The sequence below is a fragment of the Apus apus genome, chromosome 1 (genome assembly GCF_020740795.1).
Source record: "Apus apus isolate bApuApu2 chromosome 1, bApuApu2.pri.cur, whole genome shotgun sequence".
Taxonomy (NCBI): Eukaryota; Metazoa; Chordata; class Aves; order Apodiformes; family Apodidae; genus Apus; species Apus apus.
The window spans coordinates 170,275,456-170,299,786 of record NC_067282.1 but is presented as its reverse complement, the minus strand read 5'-3'; the positions used below and the strand labels follow the sequence as shown (position 1 = coordinate 170,299,786).

Genomic DNA, 24,331 nt, shown 5'->3' with positions numbered 1-24,331 from the left:
GAGCAACCTGATCTAGTGAGAGACGTCCCTGCTGATGCAGGGGGGTTGGAACTAGACGATTTTAAAGGTCCTTTCCAACCCAAACCATTCCCTGATTCTCTGATTCTAAGAATATATCTACTTCACTCCAAATCCCAACTTTTGTCCCAAATAAGTCACCTTTCTTAATTTGTTTTTCACATGCACTCCAGAGAAAGATGAATTGTACCTGTCAGCAGGCCCTCCAGGTCTAACACATGTTATTACAACTGGACGAGATTTATTTCTGTCATCATGTGCTCCACCTAGAAAGGGAAAAGTGAGAGAGAACAAACCTTAATTTTGTGCTTTTTATGAAAGCTCATTTCTGAGAGGCAACTCTAAATCTTGCAGCATGCATGCTTACAGATGGGCTAAAAAGATCAAAAAAAGCCAAGCAATTAATATGAACCTCCACTGATTTTATCTTAAATAAAACTGACCTAGTGTATGGCAGAGATGATCCTTTATTAAATATTTCTACATGTTTTGTTCTTTAAGTCAGTGTTAATATTTTTATTTTTTTTTTACAATTCTGACTATCAGTGCAACTAATTAGATTTCATACCTAATTTACACAAATGCTGTAAGTGAACCTTTTGTAAGAACTACAATCTTCCTGCTGATTTCAGTGGTAGCAGAATCTGGTCTTATGTGAAACAAAGTTTGTAATGTTCTTGGTATAGTTGATTAATTTCTGTTATTCCATAAACAAGAAATTAGAGTGGTTCATAAAAGCAGTACATTAATGTATATAAAAAGTAACACATAAATCACAGAGATTTTTACAAACTGTAAGCCATGAATCTTGAAATGATTTCTTAGTGCCATAAAAACTTACTGCTTTTTTTGCTGATTTAGAAAATAGACAGTTCACATTTAATGATAACTCACCTCTTATTACAAATCCAAAAGTGTTCCCCTCTTTATGTAAAGTAACTTCCACAGTTCTAAAAATGAGACCTGATCCTTGTACAGCTAAAAGAAAAAAAAATAATAATAAAAAAAATAAAAAAAATTCCAAAACTTAATTATTTTTCTAATAACACACAGAGATTTTCACCTTTTCCAATTTCAGTCAGCTATTGTGTTTCTGGTTATACAGTTGGAAAGACTCCACTACAGAACAGTCAGATTAAAGACCTGTAATTAAATACAACTCATCCTCTTTTTGACAGAATTTTTGGCCAAATATTTTGAAGATTCCCAGTTATTTGGAAAAAGAGCCATAGATGCACATAATAGATGAGGAATTTGAACCTGCTTAAATTATGGTATAATTTTGCTTTTGGTATTGTTACAGAAGAGAGCTAGAAAAGATAGAAACATGCAGTGAGACACTAAAATGACAAATTAATTTCTAAAATCTACCTCTGGAGTTGGTTGTTCAGCCGTGAAAACATTTATTTTTATTGCATAAAGTCAATGCAGGTGAGATTTTTAGGGTGTATCTTTAACCTCAGATTGCTAGATTAAGATTAAAAAAGTATTTTGCATCACAAGGATTTGTTATTTTTTTCCTCTTTCATCATTGCTAAGTGAGTAAAAAAAATCTTAGCCTTCTAGTCAAGTCAGTATTTTCTCTGTAAGCACTAGAGGAGCAGTGCACAGCTGGGATAGGAGGCAAGAGGCCTAATGCACAAACCAACACATTTGAGCGTGATAATCCACTTTACAGAATTTGAAACCACTGCTGTTAAGAGACCAATGGCCAGTTTACTATTAGCTTTGACAGGAAAAACTTTGGCAGAGTGTAAGAACTCTCTTTTCCAAAGGGAAAAGGATGCTGGGCAAAATGAAATGCATGCGTGCTTCCCAGCTTCCAGTGAGATGCTGCAAACAACACAACACACATTAAGAATAAAAGAAACCCACAACAAAACCCACCTCTATAAAATATATGTTCTGTGAGCAGTAGAACTAATGAAAACTTACATCCTTTACTGCTCCTGCCTGCAATAATTTGTTTCCCCAGTTCCCTATAGGATATCCTGAGGGGGCAATGGCCACTGCAGGCTACACAGCTGAGGAGGTGTGAGATGCCACCCACAAGAGACCCCCAAGGAGAAGTGGTCATCTCCTCAGCACTGCCTGCCTCTCCTTCTGAGGAGTCCCCTGGTCTGGAACTCTTCTGCCCAAGTGTCTGTTTCCATGAAACATGCTGCACTGTACTTTTTTTTTTAGTCTTTCAATCCCCTCTTTAAATAGTTACTGCAGGGAATCAGAAGAACAACACAGTGAAATCACATAAATCTCATTTCCTTAGGAAAACAGGCAAAAGATGGCTCTGCAAAGCACTGCTTTGTATTGCTGTAATTCCTTCTACAGCTTGAAGATTAAGACCACGTAACTGATGTTCATTCAGTTGGTTCCTTTTCAGCTAGAAATGTTCTACTGCTCAAAAAGGACTAAATAACGGGGTGAAAAAGACAACTCTTGCCTTCATTCCTGCCAACTGGAAGTGGCCCAGCACGTAGCTGGAGCTGAATCTGTGCTTCCTAATCTGCTTGGTGCGGCTTGTAACCTCCTCTGGGGAGAAACGAAGCCTGCAGTTCAGCAGTGAGGAACAGCACACAGCATCCTTCAACTTGGGCATCAGCCATTTAGGTGACTGTCCTTCCACCTCAGCCCCAGCCTGGGAGGGGAAAGAAGTCTTTAACCTTCAGCAAGAACAGAAGGCAGATGTAGACCACTCATTGGGCAAAGATCTGGCTGGATGGTCGCACTCAAAGAGTGGTGATCAGTGGTTCAATGTCCAGATAAGAGGCCTGTGACAAGTCACGTTCCCCAACAGTCGGTACTCCAGCCTGTGCTACTTAATATCTTTGTCAGTGACATTGACAGTAGCACTAAGTGCACCCTCAGCAAGTTTGCTGATGACACCAAACTGGTGAGGTTGACATGCTGGAAGGCAGGGATGCCATTCAGAGGAACCTTGACAGGCTTGAAAAGTGGGCTCGTGCCGACTGCAGGAAGTTCAACCAGGCCCAGTGCAAGGTCCTGCACCTGGATTGGGGCAATCCCGAACACAAATACAGGCTGGGTGGAGAATGGATTGAAAACAGTCTGGAGGAGAATGACTTCGGAGTCATGGTACACAAGAAGCTCAACATGAGCTGGCAATGTGTGCTGGCAGCCCAGAAAGCTAACTGTGTCCTGGAGTACTGTGTCCTGGACCCCACCTGGAGTACTGTGTCCAATTCTGGAGCCCCCAACAAAGAACATGGAGCTCATCGAGAAAGACCAGAGAAGGGCCATGAAGATGATCTGAGGGTTGGAGCACCTCTCCTACGAGGACAAGCTGAGAGAGTTGGGGCTGTTCAGCCTGGAGAAGGCTCTGGGGAGACCTTACAGCAGTCTTCCGGTGCCTGAAAGGGGCCTACAGGAAAGCTGGGGAGGGACATTTTACCAGGGCTTGTAGTAAGAAGACATGGGGTAATGGATCAAAACTGGAAGAGGGGAGACTTACGTTAGACATTAGGAGGAAATTCTTCAGTATGAGGGCAGTGAGACATTGGAACAGGTTGCCCAGGGAAGATGTGGAAGCCCCATCCATGGAAGCATTTAAGGCCAGGTTGGATGGGGCTCTGAGCAACCTGGTCTAGTGGGAGGTGTCCTGCACGTGCAGGGGGGTTGAAACTACATGATCTTTAAGGTCCTTTCCAACCCAAACCATTCTATGATTCTATGATGGTTCTATGATATGGTTCATGTTCCAGTTTGAAACCTTGAGGTGGCTCGTGCTAAAAGTAGCAGCTGGATGCTCCTGCTGTGAATGTTGTCAGACAGGGAAGGAAACCCTGGGGAGAGTGGGATTACTAGTGCTTAGACAGATTCAATCCATCATTATTAAAGTACTGAAATTTCCCTACTCTGAAACCATGATAGTCCTCTCTCTGAGGGAGCAACCATGAGACCAACAGAATTTCATTATGTATGGGGCAGGGAAGAAGATGCCAGGACTTCACCACGACCTACTGGAAAACTTCTGTATATAAAGAAGCTAATGGGAAGAACTAGACTGCAAATTATCTCCAGCTTTATTAGCTATGTTTGTATGAAGGAGTCAGAAATTCCAAGGACTTAAATAAGGAGTGATGATTGCTACTTCGATTTATCATATCAAAATCATGTTTCAGAGGACAAGAGTGGCAATTACACCAAAAGCAGGTAAAACAGAAGGAAGCCCACCAGATTAAACACAAAAAAATACTCATAAAACAAGTACATGTCCAGCAAACGAATTCCGAACTCAGCTGACAACATTAACTGAAATACCATAGTTTTTTTTAACATGAAGTACCCTTACCACAAAAAAACACTCATTAACAGAGAACATGCAAAACATATTAAGGGATTTGCCAGGAGGTCACAAAAGCAAGTAAATATGTAATTACACTAACTCTCCATCTGCTGGAAAGCAATGGGGAGTTCATCCTCTTCTGAGCACCAAAGAGAGTGATGGACTTTTTGCCTTCTGTTTTGAGGAAAGTCTTTGTTTAAGGAGACAAAAGCTTCCTAACTGGCTTCACAGATTTTTCTGGCCACACAGCAGCAAACCACATCTCCCCTCTGGTAAGCAGCACGAAGGAGCACACACTGTTTCACAGGTGTGACTGGTGCAGCCCCCTGGGTGCCAGACAGCCACCTGCCACTCACTCCTTCACTTTAGGTCCCAGGTTTCTGACTCACCATTTCTCTAGCTTTCACTTCATACCTGATAGCCTTAATTCCCACTGATTTCCCCTGTGGACAGACGGTCACAGAAATAAGCACAAAAATAAAGAGCAAAGGAGAGGCAAGGACAACATTCAGGAGCATCCTGTGACTTCAGTGTCAGCATAAACTTGTATTTTGAAGACAATCATGCACAGCATGAAGCCCTTGTTTCAGTCACCCAATTCTTGCAGGTTTATATATCCCCATAGCCTACCCACTGGGTCTTCTGCTCTAGAAACAGGATGTTGCCTAAAAGTGATGTCAGCAAAGACTGGAAAGCCCCGAAATATGTTGCTTATCTGGGAGAGTGAAAGGGTGCTGCAAGTGGAGAGGGGGAAGGAAAGGGCAGAGGCAGAACTCGCAGATGTTAATTGGTTGCATCTCAGAAGTTCTTACTATAACAAGGAGGATTCTCTTGCCTGGATTTTATTTAATCTAAATCTCGGTAATCAAACTGTAAACAAGCAAACAAAGAGTAGAGGCTGGCAGCTCTGCTCTGCCATTGTCTGGATTTGTGCTTCTAAAATACCTGAGCATCTCACTGCTAACAACACATCTGCTATTCTGCATAGGTTTCAGTTTGCTCTGCTACTTACAGACTGGAGGCAGCTCATACTCCACTTCCAAAACAACCCGCTCGCCAACATTCTTGAGCAGGCTGATGATCTCATCATGGCGAAATTTGGTCAGGTTGATTCCATTCACAGATTTGATGTAGTCCCCTACATCCAGCTGGTCACTCCTAGGAAAAAGTACGTTTCTTTTTTTAAAGACAGATCTGCTGGCCCAAACTAACTAAATCCTTTAAATTACTGCATAGTGAGAGCAATAAATATTTTTTCCATTCATCTACATTAAAACAAGTTGATTGTTTGAATAGAAGGTGGCATTTTAATTTCTTAATCTAGTCTAGCTTGTTAAATATTGAAAGAAGAACACTGTTGCATTATTAATTTCTGACGTACAAACCAGCTGTACAACAAAGGAGTTGGATGATTTGACTTGTTTGGGCACAGAATCTGGGAAAATGTCTTCTTCATGTCCCCATTTCTCTCTCTCTTTGGAAAGCATCCAAAACTATTCTTTTTGGACAACAGTTGCCTTCACAGCTAACATCACAGCCACAGGAGATAGGCCACAGGCCAAAAGCATATGTTCTGCTCAGTTACTTGGAATAATTTAGCTTAACTCTTATCTTTTGACCTGTTTCACTAATGAATAACAGATTCTTGGTAGCAATACAGCTATGACTTTAGACTTCTTTTTAATCTTAAAACCAGTTGATGAGTAAGTTTTTTTTAAATTAAATTATGGTAGTACTATAGTTAGGTTTTCAATTTGACTTTTTCCCCCTCAGTATTTTATGCTTCTCTCGAGTTTTTGTTCAAGGACACAAAAAAGGAGAAATAAAATGTATATAACTTAGAAGAAACTTAACAGTTGTATGATGACTTTCAAATATCTCACTGGTATTTCTAGTTTTTGTCAAAGTAGCCTTGAGGGAAGAGGGGGACCAGCTGTTGCAGTTTCTCTCTAAGCATCTCTGGTCTGATGGGCTGCCATTATAGATGCATCTAGTCACATATTTGTTAGTGACCTTTCTGATGCAGTACGTATGTCTAAAGCAATCATATCTTATAATGCATTTTGTGGCTTGAGATATGGTTACCTAGCAGCAATTCCTCCTTGACGAAGGTTAGATACTCTTGGTTTCCCATCCTTGTCGATTCCACCCGATACTGTAAGCCCTAGGGTGGTGCCTTCTTTTTTCATTAATTCAACTATTGTTGAGCCCTTGAATTCCTCTGTTGAAAGAAAATTATTTGCATTAATAAAGTTTAAGTGATAACACAGATGTTGCCTATCTAAAATGTCATCTACTTTCCAAGAAAATCATTGGGTATGTTAATAAGAAATAACGTGTTCATCTGGAGACTCTTTATGCTACAATTCACAAGCACTGTCCACAAAGCTCTGCATATAGATAAACCTGAGACATATGCTTTGTAAAAGGTTATTAAAAACTACAGAAACATGCTACATTATAGAGAGTCAATAAATACAAAACCACTAAAGGTAGTTGTTTGACATTTTTAAAAAGCTCTCCCTCTGAACCCTGTATTTTATGAAATATTTCAACTGATTAACTAAATAGAAGTGTAAAAGACACAATGATATAATGGTACTAGAGAATTTGAGACCCAAACTCACTCTGAGGCCACTAGTAGATGCTAATGTTAATAAAAACAATTGAATAAAACAAAAATCCAGACAGAGATTAAATGTATCAGATCTTAAGAGTTTTATTTCTTTATTTCTACACAAATAGATCTCCCCTGTAACTCTGACACCTCTGCAGAACAGGTACAAAGTAAGTGAAGAACTTGCACAGTAATAATTACATATAAAATTTCCCTCGCATGCTGGCTGGGACATGCTCTCCTGCAGTTTGTCCAGTTAGCATTCTTGGAAAATGTCAAGCTAGTGTCACAGAATTCAACATATGCGAGTTACCTGCAATGGAAAGCCTCAGGCTCTCAAAATGAGATTGTCCTTATTGCACATGGCTGGAACAATCTATGTATGCACAGTTCCAGCAGGGCTGCAACTGTTTGGAAAACCACGAGGGAATAATACCTCATGGCCAGTGTGTCTAGTCTGAGAAGACCTATTACAACCACCTGTCCAGTTATTCTGGAAAAATGCATGAAGTCCTAAAAATCCACCTAGAAAATTATAAAATCCTGGAAGGATCATCCATCTCTCTGATCCTTTTCAACATCAATATGAAGCTTTTAGATTAATTAGTTAGATACAAACATCATATATGCACTGTAAATGAACAGTGTGGCTGCACTGCACTAGCAATCTTGTTGTGGCAGTATGAAAAAGAGAAAAAAAATATGAAAAAAAAAATATTAAAAGCCGCCCAAAACCCAAGCAAGCTCCTTGTATACATTCATATGTTCAGCAGTAAGGTCTATAATTAGCACTACAACAAGGCTCTATCAATACCTTTTCATATGACTGAGAAGATGACTTAGTACACCTTCACCTCGAGATGAAGAACAGCTGCCCTGAACGAGAATTGCCAAACACGAGCAAAACACACACGCTGATGACAGACAGAGAAGAGTATTCAGAAAAGCCTCCAGCCCTGGTGGGAGTATCTTGTAAACCTTGGTAATACTTCTAACAGGGTTAACTATTGAGTCTTTTGCAGACACAGCATCAACCTGTACAATGTTCCTGCTCCTCTTTTAGGCAGCTGACAGAATCTTCCCATTCTAGGTGATGATGGCTTCACTTATTCACATATTTACCATTGCATAGCATGATTTAACTGCTTGGGCAAGAATTCTCCTATGCTTATAAAGCATCTATTACAACAACATTTTGCAGTGTATTCAGTCATCAGAACAGGTTGTTTAAATGAGTTTTAAAAATATTTAAGGTGTATTTGTAGAAAGATAAGATTGTAAGAGACTGTGGAACTGAAAACATGCCTCTATCCAGTCAGCACCAGACAGCAGCATAGCTACTTGGTGTATTCTCCAATTTGGCTGACACCAAACCATCATTTGTCATACTTTGGAAGCTACTAAGCTTCCATAATGTTTGCTCACATCTGGCCTTTTTGACAGTTCAGAAAGAACAGATGTGATTACCTGCATCTGACTATGTAGACAACGTTGCCTAGCTGTAAGAGACACTATGGACCAAAATGCTGCTTTCAGTTTTATAAAAACCTGCAAGTATTCATAATGATTACAAGACTTAGTCATGGTACCTACTGCAAACAAAAATACTGTATATTTGCACCCATGATGCAACCTAAAGTGCTTGGCTGGTGTGTCACCATTGCTCAGTCAGGGTTTACTCAACCATGAGATCTGAAGTCAAAAGGAAAAGTCCCCTCTCTGCCCCACTTCCCAAACCAAATCCTTCTTTTGTACTTCTCAGTAGTGCAACCTGGTTCTCAGGACCACCTACTTTTTTTCTTTTTTTTTTACCAATACTTTACTAGAACATATATAGAGGACATCAACAACAACTACCGTAGCATAATACTGCCACATGTTTTGATCTTTTATATAGGTTCTCAGTTTGCAGTCCAATTCTGGGGAATACTCTGCTGTATGAAGTGACATGTAGAACAGACGATCCATGCAGTGTTTTAGCTACTAATGATTACACAGTTCCCAGCAACTACTGGCATGGAAATTATTGACCAGGCTCGCTCCTTCGCACCATCTACCTTGCCAAGAGAACCTCCAAAGGAAGGTGGGAAAGATGCATCAACACTACAAGGGAGTGGTAGTGTGAAATGCTCATTGCTGACACATAAGGTCATCTAAGCATACATAACAGTTTCATTAGCTTTGCAACTCTGATAGATGTCGTAGCTTTGCTTGTACATAATATTAGCAGGAAGAAATTACACAGAATCAAAGAATGGAATGGGTTGCAAGGGACCTCTGGAGATCATCAAGTCCAACCCCCCTGCCAGAGCAAGACCCCCATAGAATCTAGGGCAGGTCACAGAGAAACACATCCAGACAGGTCTTGAAAGTCTCCAGATAAGGAGACTTCACAAACTCTCTGGGCAGCCTGTTCCTGTGCTCTGTAACCCCCACAGTAAAGAAGTTTTCCCTAATGTTGAGGTGGAACTTTCTGTGCTCTAGTTTGCATCCATTGCCCCTTGTCCTATCACAGGGCACGACTAGAGATCGGTCCCTCCTTCCTGACAGTTGCCCTTCAGATATTTATATACATTAATAAGGTCCCATCTCAGTCTTCTCTAGACTAAACAGCCCCAGGTCTCTCAGCCTTTCTTCATAAGGCAGGTGTTCCAGCCCCTTAATTATCTTTGTAGCCTCCGCTGGACTCTCGCAAGTAAATCCCTGTCCCTCTTCAACTGGAAAGCCCAGAACTAGACACATACTCCAGATGTGGTCTCACTAGAGCAGGAGACACACTGTTCTTAATGCATCCCAGGATAACATTAGTCTTCTTGGCCGCAAGGGCACATTGCTCTTCCATGGATAACTTACCTGTTCACCAGGACTCCAAGGTCCTTCTCCATGAAGCTGCTTTCTAGCAGCTCAGCTCCTAATCTATATTGGTGCATGCTGTTTTTTCTGCCCAGGTGCAGGACTCTACACTTGTTGAACCTCATTAGGTTCCTCTTTGCCCAGCTCTCCAGTCTGTCCAAGTCTTGCTGAATGGCCACACAGCCATTCAGTCAATCAGCCAATCCTTCCAGTTTCATGTCATCAGCAAACTTGCTGAGGATACACTCTGTCCCCTCATCCAAGTCATTGATGAAGATGTTGAACAGGACTGGACCCAGCACTGATCCCTGGGGAACACCACTAGTTACAGGTCTTCAGCTGGACTCTCCATCATTGATCACAACCCTCTATTGTTTAGCCAGTTCTCAATCCATCTCACTGTCCATTCTTCTACCCCACACTTCCTGAAGTTGCCCACAAGGATGTGGCAACTTGTGTGACAAGGATGTGACATGGGGGACAGTGTCAAAAGCCTTGCTAAGGTCAAGGTAGACTACATCCACTGGTCTCCCTGCATCCACCCATTCAGCCACAACATCGTAGAAGGCTATCAGGTTAGTCAAACCTGGTTTCCCCTTGGTAATTCCATGCTGGCTACTCCTGATAATTGAACTACCTCAGCTGGTTTAGCTTGTGAGAGACAGTTATTCCTGGGTGCTCCGAACCAGGCACATTTGATACCCCAGTCTCTCAATTTTTCATCTTTGCTTCTTAAATCACACAGGATTACTATTCTTATAATGTTATACATTACACGTTTACTCGTCTGCATTGCTTTGACATTATTATTACAAACTAGTCCCACTGGAGTATTATTGAAATGCCCAATATTAGAGCAACCCTGGGACTTCATTTCCAATCCAACAAGCATCTGCATCTGTACATGATATTCCACAACTAAGGCAAGGTCAGGCTCTATTCTCCAGATAACCCAGTGCTATGGTTTAAAAATCAAACTACTTTATGTATCACCTCACTCATAACTTATTACTTATGCCAAAAAGCAAACTTCTAATTAATTAGGAGTCTCTGGGGCCTGTTCTTTCCTACATGTACTCCTACATTGCTAATAACATTAGCACAGCCAGCAACAGAAGCAAAGGTAGAGAAGTTATTTTCAGATTTCCTATAACTTGTGAGTAAATAGGAATTGAATTTAGAAGCTTTTGCTTAGTGGTAAACTGAATATAGAACACAAGCTTCAGAAACATCTTTTTACTCCATAATAGTCTATGAAGTATCAAATACCAGACTACCACTCCTGCAGTACAGCCCGGTGATAGGAACCAAATGAATTATTTTTAAATGAAACCGTCAAGAAAAGATGGTTCCAGGTCTATAAAAAGTTCAAATCAATACCATTTTACGCTTCAGCTGGAGAAATGCACCTGAGAACACCTTCCCCTCTCCCTGTTAACTCCAGCAGCACTCAGTGAAATACAGCTCACGCTGGCCCTACCTTCCCTCAGCCTTGGAGGGGTTTCAGTCTCTGGGTGGTGGGATCAGCACCCAGCAGTGCCCCAGGACTGCATCACTTCCTGCTGCTGCAGGGGTGATCCTGGGCACACATCTGTCCATGCTGCACCGGTTGCCCTACAGCTTTGCCAGCCTCCACCTACCTCTGGTGTGGGGCTCAGAAATCCTGCTGAATACTGGAAGTGGCCTTGGCAAGGGGAGTGCGAAAATGCAAATGTGTGCACGTATGCACCCTTGTACATGCAAGCAGCAAGCAGGCATAGGATGGAAAAGAAAGGTTCTGCTCCAAAGAACTTCCTTTAGATCCCCAGTCTTGTAAGGTGCAGTATACGTAGGAGCTTGGCTCAGAAGAAAACATTACACTGTTGTTCTCTTAATTCCTGTTTGGGATGTTCTTCTTGAGGTCTGCTGCTGTGATACCACAACTGCACGTGCCTGACTTGACCAGGGTCAGTTGGTGTAACAAGACCATGATCTGCCCTGCAGCCTCAGGGACTACAGGGATACTCAACATAGCACAGTGGGACGTGTCCCTGCCCACAGCAGGGGGGTTGGAATTAGATTATCTTATTTTACCCCTCAAACCCAAAGCATTATGTGATTCTATTCTACGATTCAATGAAACTTCAAATATAGCAGGTGTGCAAATACAAGACGAGGTAAATCTTACTGTACAAAACAACTTGCAAGTAAGCAAAATCCATGCAACACCATGTCAAATTATTTTTTATTCAAGGAATATACTATCATGATATATTCTAGAATTTTATACGTGATCAGATATTCCGTGTCTTTTCTGTCCCTTCTGTGAAAATTTCATTTTTAAATCCAAGAAAATGCCTGGAATCTACACTATCAGGTCAAGTGTCTGTATCTTTCACCAAAAGAATGAGTTTGTTCCATGCAGCTGGGACAGGGCATAAATAGAACTTATCCAAAAAGTAAAAAAATTACTTGTTGTTATTGTTTCCTACCAAAAGCCACAGATAACCAGTAAGTAAATAATTGGTAAGTCTCATGAAAATACAGTCCATGCTGTCTTTGTATGGATTTTCCCTGTATGTCAGCATAAATTCTGCAGAGGAAACAATTTTGCTTTATATTACAGTAGGCATCTCACAGCTTAATAAGAAAACACATATGACGTTAATTCTTAAGAAACAGATAACAGTTTGCTATACTGGGGACATCACAGCTACTCCACATTTCAAGTCCTGCAGGTAGATGTATTTCTTTGACTGTCACAAGAGATAATGAATGCACCCTTCCTTGTTGCCCCTTTCCTGACTGACTGTCACTAACTCCTAAACCACTACAATTTTTATTAGAAACAAGCAAATAAAATCACATAGGTGAACAGATTCTGAAAACATGAAGCTGACCTACTTACCCTCTGCTGCTTCCTCTAGCCTGTGGACAGACAGTCCCCAAAGCAGTCCTAGTTCAGAACCCAGCAAGCCACAGCTGAAGACCAACTGGTATGAGGTGCATCAGAGCACATCTCCAAGGCACAACATACTGCAGTTATCAACAGAACTGTAAATTTAAAGCAATGCCAATGCAGGTAACATTGGGTCAGTGGCCGGGCTGACGTGACTCTGATAACTTGGATAAATTTTCTAAAGGTAAGCGTTGGACCATTTTCAGTGAGAGCAACAAAGATGGGTAAGGGTCAGGCACTTGCACAAAACTGCCTAAAATAGACTCAGGTTGTACCAATAGCTATTTTGGTGACAAGAAAGCAAGAATGCAGGCTGATATTCTAAATATCCCCCAACATTCCAAGTATTAGAAGCCTAAAATTACTGATGATGTTACTTTGACAGATACTGTGCATTCAAAGAGATCAAACTGAGTTACCTCAACACAGATGATGGCACCTGATTCTTCTAACAGCTAGCACTACTAGGATTTTTTGGAAGTGACCAAAATTCTTCTCTCTGCATTTGCTTTTCACCCTACACCAAGGACTGAATGTATCGGGCCACACACATTCAGAACAAGTCCTTCCCTCTCTACAGTTTCTGGAGGCAGCTGATGATGAGGCTTATGGAGGAATAAAATCCATGCAAAAAAATAAGAAGATATATTAAAACACTTTTTTTTTTGCCATTCCACTTAGCTTTGGACTGTGTGGGACAGTCAAACAGTGGGGAAGGACAAAATCATAGCCACTGAGAAAATGTTGAAAATGGCCATACCGTTTGGAGGGGTTCTTATAGTTTAGGTATTTTTCTATCATATTTTGCTTATATGCTTGGTTTTTGGAATTTGCATAGGTTTGTATGGAATTTTGCCCATAAAAGTGAAATGTAATGCAATGCAGAACATCTGCTTAGAAGGAAATTGAAAACATACAAGATTACAGTTTTATAATCCCCTATTATAGGTAAAGAATCAAATTACAAGCTTGAATTCTTATACATATATTGAAGAACAATCAATGTATTTTAATTAAAATGGATTTTAAAAGTACGATATGTTTCAAGTCTGAGTGTCAAAAATTACAGAATTACTATTCATAATTCCTGAGCAAATCTTTGCAGAGAAATTAAAGGAAAAAATAACAAAATTATAAAACATTAAAATATCCAGCTTCAGTAAACATGAATACTTCTATAAGAAGATGCAGATTTAGTGGAATCATTAAAAAAATTAAGTTTTGTTGGTTTTATTGCCTAAAAAGAAGATATTTTATCCCTAACCTACCACCTTGCAATATGGTTGGAATACAGATGCAGTGTGAACTACAAACTCACCCAGTGATGTAGGCTAGTTAAAGTACTTCCTTGGGTTAGCTGTGAAGTTGTAGTATTTTCATTGATGGTTCTTTGGGCAATGTTATAGCCTTTCTTTGGAAGAGTATCTACAGTATCTACTGACCATTACCTGCATGCTTGAAGATCTGCAATTATCAACTTCCTCAACTTTGGATCAGGACCCGTTCCCACCTAGAGGCACTTTCTACGTTTCAATAAGTTTTCCCACATTATCTGTGGCGGCAATTAAATTCCTGAACACGTGTAGGACCCAAAGCAGCTCACTAAACTGTCAAGCTGGAACCTTCTGAAGGAAGAGCACTGGAGGGTAAGGCAAAACAAGCACCATGATGAATGACTCAATGGTCTCAACCTTCACAAGCTCTTCAACAGACATTACAGAACTTTCTATAGCTCAGACCTCTGCTTCATGCTATAAGCAACTATGTCTTGAACTCATTAATGGTTTGTGCACCAGTGATGCCACAAACACCTCCACATGTCTGTTAAACACTACTGATGGAGACAGGACCAAGCTCCATGACAATATCAGTCTTCTCTAGATTTCTGTCTGAACTGGATGAAGGCTTCAGTAACTCTCCTCCTTGCTAGTAGAAATGCTGCTGTGCAGAGCACCACAGAGTTTTGACATTAATATGGTATTTTGATCTTTAAAACTTCTTCCCATAATTCAGATGGATTAACTTCCAATTTCCTCTCCATTTCCTTTACTGAGAAATTAGCACCAGGAGAAATCTTGCTAATTAGCATTTATTTGTACTGAGGTGACACTATTCATGTAAGTGCAGCCAGACTGTTCCAATTTCTCTGCTTACTACAGTTACCAAAATGGATCAGTCAGATTGGATTACAGGATTGATTACATTTGCGCATTTCAAGGCAGGAAGGAACCACTGAGAACAATTCTCCCCCTGATCTCAAGCATAAGCAGAGAAACATGATACAGCGATATCTGCAGCTACAGATTAGCTTTAGAAAGATATCCCAACATGGCTTTGAAAGCATCATGTGATGGAAAATCTGCTACGTGTGCAGATAATTTTTATCTGAATTGGCAGTAAACGAATCTTCAATACCAAAATCTCATTATACTACCACCATCACATTCAGGATATCCCTGTAGATACAGAACTCTAACCCTTAATCTTCTTTCCATTTTACATTAAAAACTGAATCGCTTAGGTTTTTGCCATTTAAGACACATTTCATAGCTTCTTCCAATGTTTCAAAATCCTGTGGCTACCGGATAAGTTTTAGAAATAATGCCATTAGATCCCATTTCTCCATTTAACTGCCATTTACTTTTATTAAACATACTTTGAGTTGCCTTTCATGGTCTACAGTTGCTATATAATTCAACACTTTAGTAAATTCAGAACCTCACTTTTTCTTTTTATGATGTAGAGCAGAGATCACTAGCGGCAAAAGTGAAGCAGCAAAGATCAGAAAAGAATATAGTGACAGTGCCACTCTTTTTTAGATAAACTATTGTGCAGGCACTCGAATAAGGGATGGTGAATTTTCAAATGATGACTGAAATGTGGAGGAATGGGCCAGTAGAACCTTTCCTCGTACCTGGATTAAGGAACAGATATTTTCAATTTTTAGGGGTCATAAACATCTTTGTTTATAGAACATACAAAGTTGAATGGTTTGGGCCCAACTTGACAACATGGTCACTCACTCAACTCCCCCCACCCCCACACACACACACTCTGGGATGAGCAGGACAAAGCTCATGGGTCGAGACAAAGGACAAGGAGGGTTCTTTACCGATTAAGGTCCCGGGCAGAACAGACTCAATTTGGGGAAAAAATAATTTAATCTCACACTAATCAAACACACACAGGACACAGACAACACACAGAGCAGGGCTTGCACATGTTACCCCACCCCTCCCTTCCTCCCAGGCCCAAATCACTTTGTTCCCGGTTTCTCTCCCTCCTTCCCCCCAGCGGCACAGGGGGACAGGGGAGGGGGTTTAGAGTCAGTTCACAGGCTGGTGGTTCCTGCTGCTCCTTCCTCCTCAGGAAGAAGGATTCCTTACAGTCCTTCCCTGCTTCCCCACGGGGTCCTTCCCATGGGAGAGAGTCCACCACGAACCTCTCCTTCCTGAGTCCTTCCCACGAGGTCCGGAGCTGCTCCAGCCTGGGCTTCCCACAGAGTCACGGGCTGCTTTGGGAACAAACTCCCCTGGCACCGGGGTCTTCCACAGCTGCATAATCAAAGTCCACTGGCAGCAAATCCTCTGGCCACAAAATCCAAGTCCACTGGCCAAGTTCACCCCTCCTGGTGCCTTCAAGGAATGTTCCACCATGTTCCTCCATGAGTGCAGGGGGACAGCTGCCATCTCACCATGGGTTGCAGGGAAAGTTCTGCTTGGGCACCTTCTTCCCCTTCTTCCTCACCAACCACCAGCACCGCTCTCCTTCCCCAGCAAAGCTCTTATTTTTATTTAAGTGCTTGCTCTGCTCAGGTCTCATTTCAGTTCTTTCATATGTTAATCGCAGAGGCACACCTACTGTCCCTCTAATGGCTCCTTGGCTGGGTTTGGAGCAGGGGGAGCTTGTCAGCTTCTTATGGGAGCCTGGCCCCTCCCCCACTACCAAAAAACTCACTAAACCAAACCAGAATAATGGTACACACACTCTTTCTACTTGGTAGTACTGGGGGAGATTCATTATGACAAATGAGTGTAAGATTAGAAATTTTTTGGGAAAATGAGGAATTAATTAAAAAAATTGAAAACCAGAGTGAATAATTCCTACAGTTTTTACCTTTGTCCTTTGTCCTCAGTGATCACTGATACCTTTATGGTTTGCTTATTCTCTACCTTTGCAGAAAACCACAATCCAGAAATGCTCAGTTCTGGGAGAAGGTATTTCAAAAAAGGGTGAAAAGAATGCATAGCTATCAATGTTTTGAAAAGTGATCTAACAGTGACTCATTCTTTTTCTACACTTCAGTCTGATACTAAGCTGATAAAAAGTTACAAGGATGGTTTAAGGGGGAATTTAACATGCAACAACATCTGACAAATAGGATGCACTGAGGATTTTTATTAGGTGTTTATAGTAGAAAGAAATGTCTGTGAGAAAAGGACTATTAACTTACTAAACGTTTAGGATGAAGAAAAAATACAGTTAAAGCCAAAGGAAAAACAGGCCTAAAGAACTACAAAATAAGCTCCCAATTGATATAAAAATTTGCCAAATCACAGGAACAGTGATGACTTTAGCTGTCAATACACACTTAAAATTGTCACGACAACAATGCTCTCGATCCCCTCCCCCTCCCACCCTGGTAGGGAAGGAGAGAAAAAGAGAGAGACTTTGCTGAATTGAAAACTAAACTACACTGCTTTAATTAAATACTAATGATATAAGAAAATATATATACAATTATATACAAATGTGTTCAGACATGTTCAAAAGCCTCTTGCCTCCCCCCACCCCCAGCAACTCCCACAGCACTCTCGTTAGCTGCAAACAGTCCCAAAATATCCCGAGGCTGCTGCTGGAGAAAGCACAGAGTGATGAGGGTCAGGAAAGCTCAAGCCTGGGGGTCGATGGCCATGGATGGAAGAGAAGAGAAGAAGAAGCAGGAAGGAAGTTGTCTTCTGTGATCTCTGACCTTCCTCTGAGCTTACGTAGATATATGGAATGGAATATCTCTGGCCAATTTTGCTGTCTGTCTAATTCAGCCTCTTATGGGGGGGTCACAGATCTCCCGATAGTGCCTAAGCTGGCAGGGCAAAGATGTGACCTTGAAGACCCAGCAGTTAGAACATTATCAGTCTTAGCTGGAACATTCTGCTACTAGTTAAAAGAAAACTTACTGAAGGAAAAAAAAAAATCAGTAAAAGGAAAACTGGCTTCATCCTAGCTCAAACCAGGACAAAAATACATAAGGGTTTACTATTTCTGTAAAAGAAGTTTGCCAACAGGAAAAAAAAAAAAAAAGGGGGGGGGGGGGGAAGAAAAGGAGTAATTCAGGCATTTCTTGTCTGCTAACCTGCGCTCTGTAACTCTCTAATCAATCTCTGTACTTATTCCCTGAGGATTAAGGTTTGCATAATGAACTAATGGCAGAGGAATGAAGACAGATGCATTCATTTGCATGAACTAACTTGGTAGATAGTCAAGGTTGCTGAACAGATCGCTGCAGCAAAACAGCAAAATGCACAGCTGCAACAATGTACCTGTGTGATTTCTTTGTCATCTAAACAGCCATTGTATGCTATAGTATTAGCACAGAAACTGAAATAGAATCACATTAGCACCTAGTAATATTGCAGGTATTAGCCTGTGAGACAAATGGAACATTTTGCATCTCAGGTCAGTTCAAGAGGCTGTATGCAGATCTCAGCAAAAATCTGAATGTGACATCAATGTAAGAGGCTTATGTTATCCTGCAGCAGTCTCATCATTGTATGCTGCAGGAAAAAAAAGACTTCCCCCTGTCAGTCTCCAAAATGTGATGCATGTTTCACAAGACAGTTTTCTGGCTTTTCTTTCATCATTTGCTGTTACCCTCCAGAAACTTCAGGTGAAAAGGAACACAGACAATTACACTTACCTGACTCTTCCAAAATACTAAAGGCATGCTAGTTATGAATTCTGGTTCATGTCTACTTCCATCACACATCTTGTTCATTATGTCTGTTGCAACAGTTTTCTCTCCTACCAGTTATCAGGAGGTTAAGACAAAGACAGGTAAGTGTCTCTGTGAATTGAAGAAATACCTAAAATCTTAGACTGAAACAGATAAAGATTCAACTAAATAGTACTATCTGGAGGCTTCAATGACATACTTCGTTTCAAGCAAAATGCAATGTACAGAATCTCCACACTGATGCAAGCAGGGGAAACTGCTAACCTGTTGATAACACTCACTTATTTTAAAGTAAGATTGTCTGTGAAAGCTGTCACTTAAACAAGGCTGTTCTTAAAGAAAGAAACTGCTTCCTTTGAGCACTTCTTCAGGTTGCTGACACCATGCAAACAACTCACAAGATGTGATTGTCCCTTTCTCCTCTAATGTACTGCCAGGGTTTCTTTTTAAAGGAAATATTAACATTCTAAACAGTTTCAAGCTTATGAAATCACCTCAATAGAGAGGCCTCAGCACAGAAGATACTGTATTATCATTTACAGTAAAATTTGCTAACCGGAACTGGGAAAAATTGTTTGTATATTTACCATTGACATGGTTCCAGTATTTACCCCGACATGGTTCCAGTTTCCTAAAAAACTTCTTAATGTTAAACAAACCAGAGCATTCTGTCACTGCTTTTTGCTCCAGATATACCAACACATGGTGAAGTGAAATAAACCTCTGCTCACTGTGACCTGTATCTTTTTGCTTCACTGCTGCTTACACCAGGCTGCTCCCAGCTGTATACCATGTCGTGTGCCCCGAAAGGCTGAGGACACTACACCAGAGTAGTATATTTGCAGTTCAGTTCTCCTTCGTCACTGGATTTATGAGCTACCCCAGGTTTAATAAATCACTGTTTTCCAGCTCAGCTCTGCATCACTGGGAAACTTCTATCTAGATCAGGCACTGAGCATCTGCAATTGTCATTCATTTCACCTAAAAATTCTCATATGAAAATATTTTTTTCCTTTGGAGTACTGTACAGTTAAATTGCTTTGAAAAAATGTGATAGGCTTACTCATGAGACTAAAGCAATCACAGCAGCATAAATCGTATATTGCTTGCCTCTCCCAAATACACTATCAAATGCATCAACCTTAGTGGATTCCTTAACTTCCATTTTCAGCTGATTTAATACAAAAAAGCACCATGACTTAGACCTTTGAAATATGGAAAACCTAATCCCACCCTTTGTTTTTCTGTCAAATTAACACTTTGACAGTAACAATGACCGTTTAATGACATTTAATGTTACTTAGAGATGCATATTTTACAGCTATAATTTCTGAAACCTTTGAGGATGTCACTTGAGTCCTTAACTAATAATGGCTACTCAGATTTTACTGCTCCCCCCCCCTCGACTTATTGCCCATCCTATAGTTTGTGCGTACATAATAGAAGACACCACATGCCAAACATGCAGACATGTTTAACATTTCTGCCATTTTTTTAACATCACTTACTCACCTTAGCACTGTTCATGGCAGCATATCATACCAGTCTGAGTGCACCTTATGGAGCTAAGATTTACACCAAAAAACAATGTCTGGCATGATAAGATGTTTTTACTCGTAACTACACAACAAAGAGTTCATTAAAACAGAGATCAGCATTATCTGTAGATAATTTAGAACTTCCTAAAATAAATTTAGTATTTTTTGTAGGAGAGCAGGAGAGGCAGCTGATGTCACCTAATACTGCCCAGTGTTACGCACTGGAGAATTCAGAAGAATCACTAACAGCAAATGTTTCTAGACAGGATCTAACTTGATTCCCAGAACTCAGCTTATTCTGAAGGTCACCTGCAAGATTTTTTTTAACTGAAAATAAATGGGAAAGGTGATTTCTGCCTGAACAAAGCAACCCAATAAACACATTTACCCTATTTTTTTCTTGGCATTTGTAAAACATGATCAACTATTGTTTGGACTTTTCCTCTAAGCTCACTGCAGGTCCCACCTCCAAACCCCTTTTCTGCTAAGGGCAGATTTACATTAACAAATTGTCCCCAAAATGACTATATTAAGTATGGATATAATGTCAAACTCTCCCAGGAGAGATGAAGACATAATGGAGTAAGAAAGATAGCAAAAAAAAATTAGACTAATTCATCAAGCAAATGAAGAAAGACAGCACTTCTGTTCTGATGTTGCTTTGCCTACCATGAAGCTTTGCTCATGTGGAAATACTGCAAAATTCAGATTTCCAATCAACCCAGCTTCACCAGCAGCATTTTCCAAGAAAGACCTACTTTATACATCTTACAGAAAGCCTGTAACAAGAATCTCTGCCCTGAATTTTCTTTCCCTTTTTGGTTTAGCAATGTTCAGAGCAGGTGATCTTGAGCCATAACAGGAATGTACCTTCATCACGTTTTTTCCCGAGTGAAGACCCGGACAGATGATGTGTTTTATTTAAGAAACACCTTACATGTACTTCCTAGTTCTTCCAACTTACAACAGAGATATCAGCCCCATGCTAACTGCTGCCACGTATTTTGATGAGCTTATGTTTTGTTTTGAAAACATACATGCATTAGGAAAATGCATGCCCTCATGTCTTCTGATCCCCACAAAATGGCTACTGGTCAATGACATATTTACAAGGTTGAGGATATATTAAAATATGCATTAGGTCAGCATATAAAATGTTCTAGACTCTACTCCAAATTTTACAGAGAGAAAATGGGGACTATAAAATGCCACAACTTGTCAAAAATACTTTTGAGACTCCCAACATCACGACCATGAAAAACACATCTTACCATACATTATAATCATGTCCAATCATCCTGGCTGGTAGCACTTAAGCTAGACCTACTTAAACAGCTTGTCTATTATTTTTGTGGTGTGGCATTAAGTAAGTCGAGCTACATGATTTTTATTATGTTCTCATCCACTATATCTTCTCTATTGCACCATTACCTTTTGTTAGTGGCTAAGGAATAAAGCTTCTGGATTTTAATGGTCTCATTAGAGTTAGGCACCATCCTTACCATGAAATTGCAGAAGTTCCTTACTAGGCATCTAGTTTTGTAGCTACTAGTTTGCAATGACTTGCAGATACATTTGCTAAATTTAGCATTCCAGAACTAATGATGTATCTTTTAGCTAGAACTCAACCTGAAAACATTTTGGAAGAGCACATTTTTACTCCCATGTAAATACATTCCATGTAAGTTACTTAGAAATTATTACTATTAATTTTAATTGTACTGCAGCATAAGTTATTATTTATAGATTTGGTCCATTTTGTTGCAGTCTTGGTGTAATGGAAAGATCTCCCTATACGACCTCTATAATTTTTTACTTCTCACTTTTGTTTACAGAAGCAATATTTGGGGATCAATATTCAAGCTGTGGTATGAGGTATGATCACTCATGGTTTGTCAGTGATATAAAAAATTCAGCTGCAGCATGTGTCTCTCATTTTTGTATGACATTTGGGTTTTACTACCTCAAAGGTCAATGCTCATTTCTATAACAATTATCTGACAAGTATTCCAGGTCAAAATGTCAGCTGATATGGGAAGAAGGTCCTGGCAGGATCTTGTCTCACAGTTAACTATTAAGCTGGGCTTGTTTTGCTTCACTGATAGAATCAATTAGCATTGAAGACTTGGCACTTGTTTCTGCTTCAATTGATATTCACAGTGTCCTTTCACCAAGGTTTTCTGTGAATAAGAGCATTGAAATCTCCTGATCTTGCCCTTGTTGCTGTTTTCACCCATTAAAGTATTCATTGGTCTGTACTCTTTTCAGTTTTTTAGTAAGTGAGACTTTAGTGAAGTGTCTTTATGCGCTTATTCACACAACATTAGTGGATTCCCAAGGCCAGACAGATAGAAAGTGAGAAAGAGATCTGTAATTCAGACAAGGACAATAAATAAAACACATAAGTATCTGCATCCTACTAGCCTGTGCATCACCTACAATTAATAAAGACTCCCACTCTATTAATATAAGAGGTATGAATGAATGTATGCACCTGTATATAAAAAGAACAGGTGCCCAGCAAATTAATTACAAAAATAATTAAAATTTGGGAATCCTGACAGTTGATGAAAACACTCACTGGCCAGAGTAATGAATACAAACCACGAATATATAAACAAGACAGTTTTACACAGTAATACTTAGAAAACCTTTGTATTTGGTGGAGTAGTGACTGTCATTTGAGTGCTTTCTCTCATTCTTGTAACATGATTCAACAAGATTATTAATAACCAAAGAGAGGGCAGCAGAGTCAGAAAGGAGCTTTCAGAATAGTTAAAGAAACATGCTTGGGAGAAAAAGATCCCAGAAGCACAATTTGTTTACTTTAAAAAAGGGAGATTAAACACTGATTTAATAATGAGGTATCTATAAAGGATGAAGTGAATTTTGATGAGAAACAACTCTTCATCATGCATGAGATGAAGCTGCAACCACACATACTCAAGCTAGAAATAAAAGCAGTGAGGCTAATTAACCACAAAAGGCTGTGATGGATTTTGTATCACTGGCAACCTTAAATAGATTGAATGTTCCTCCAAATATAATTCAAATACCAGTTGAAATATAAGTAAACTCAGGAAAGTTGTATGTCTAGTATAGATGGTCACCAAGATCTCTCCTCACTCACAAACTTCATGTAAATTCACAATAAATACAGTAAAACCTGGAAGGAGGAGCTCTTTGTTCTTACCACAAACGAAAACTAGTTTGTAACGATGTTACAATTAACTTGTGGTCTTACATCTCTACACAAAAAAGACATGTCTAACTCTTTTATTCTAGACTATGAGAAATTCATGTCTCTGTTTGCTCCAGATACCAGGGATGTGATGAGGAATACACACAAGCACAAAAATCGCTCCCTCTTTTGATTCTAAGCCGCATGAAAATGCTATTAAACAAACAAGCACAGAAACAACCTTTGCTACATCCACATGAAACACTTCAAACCACTTCATATTGGCAAAACGGGCATAAAATTTTGTAACAAAAGAAAATATTAGATTTTGATGTAACAGTCAAGGCTTACAGTGCAAGTTAGTGGCTTTGACCCATTGATACAGTTGGAAAGATCTAAGCTATTATCCAGATCTGGGATGGCATATTTTGGTGTTAGAGTGCTGTTATCTTGGAAGATGATGTATTATTCCCTTGCTGTCTTCATGCCTTGAATTCATAATCATTGCAGAAACTGAATAGGAGATTAAAAAAATAACAAAACTGAAAACCAAGCAGATGGAAAGCTTGCACTAACTCCTTTAAAGAGGTATTGGAAAATACATTAGGAACATCATTAAAAAGTCAAGTTAATTATCTATAACTGTAAGATAAAAATAATCTATCAACTGCAAAAAGACCCAAGTAGGCAAATGACAAAAAAATAATAATAATTAAAAAAATCCTCAATTTCTCAGATTAACAAATTACTCAGACCTTAAAAGAACATGCCTGGGTTTTTGGTTTTGTTTTGGGTTTTTTTGCTAGACTAATGCTTCTGCCTACAGCACTGGGGGACACAGGACTTCTGAAAGCCTTGCTGGGTCAGACTAACACTCTATCCAGTCCTCCTTCATCTTGGAAAGCAAGAAAGGAGGTCCCGTTTAGAGAA

The 24,331-nt window shown here is 39.9% G+C and overlaps 1 protein-coding gene across 1 annotated transcript in view; it reads right to left on the bottom strand.

The window, feature by feature from the left end:
• The window catches only part of GRIP1 (glutamate receptor interacting protein 1), a 226,280-nt gene that overhangs the window by 74,343 nt on the left and 127,606 nt on the right, over window positions 1-24,331 (bottom strand). The window contains exons 3-6 of the mRNA XM_051607939.1: window positions 6,407-6,542; window positions 5,334-5,479; window positions 913-996; window positions 209-284 (exon numbers count right to left, since the gene is read on the bottom strand). Of these exons, the coding sequence (XP_051463899.1) occupies window positions 209-284; window positions 913-996; window positions 5,334-5,479; window positions 6,407-6,542 (442 nt within the window). The remainder of the gene's footprint in view (window positions 1-208; window positions 285-912; window positions 997-5,333; window positions 5,480-6,406; window positions 6,543-24,331) is intronic.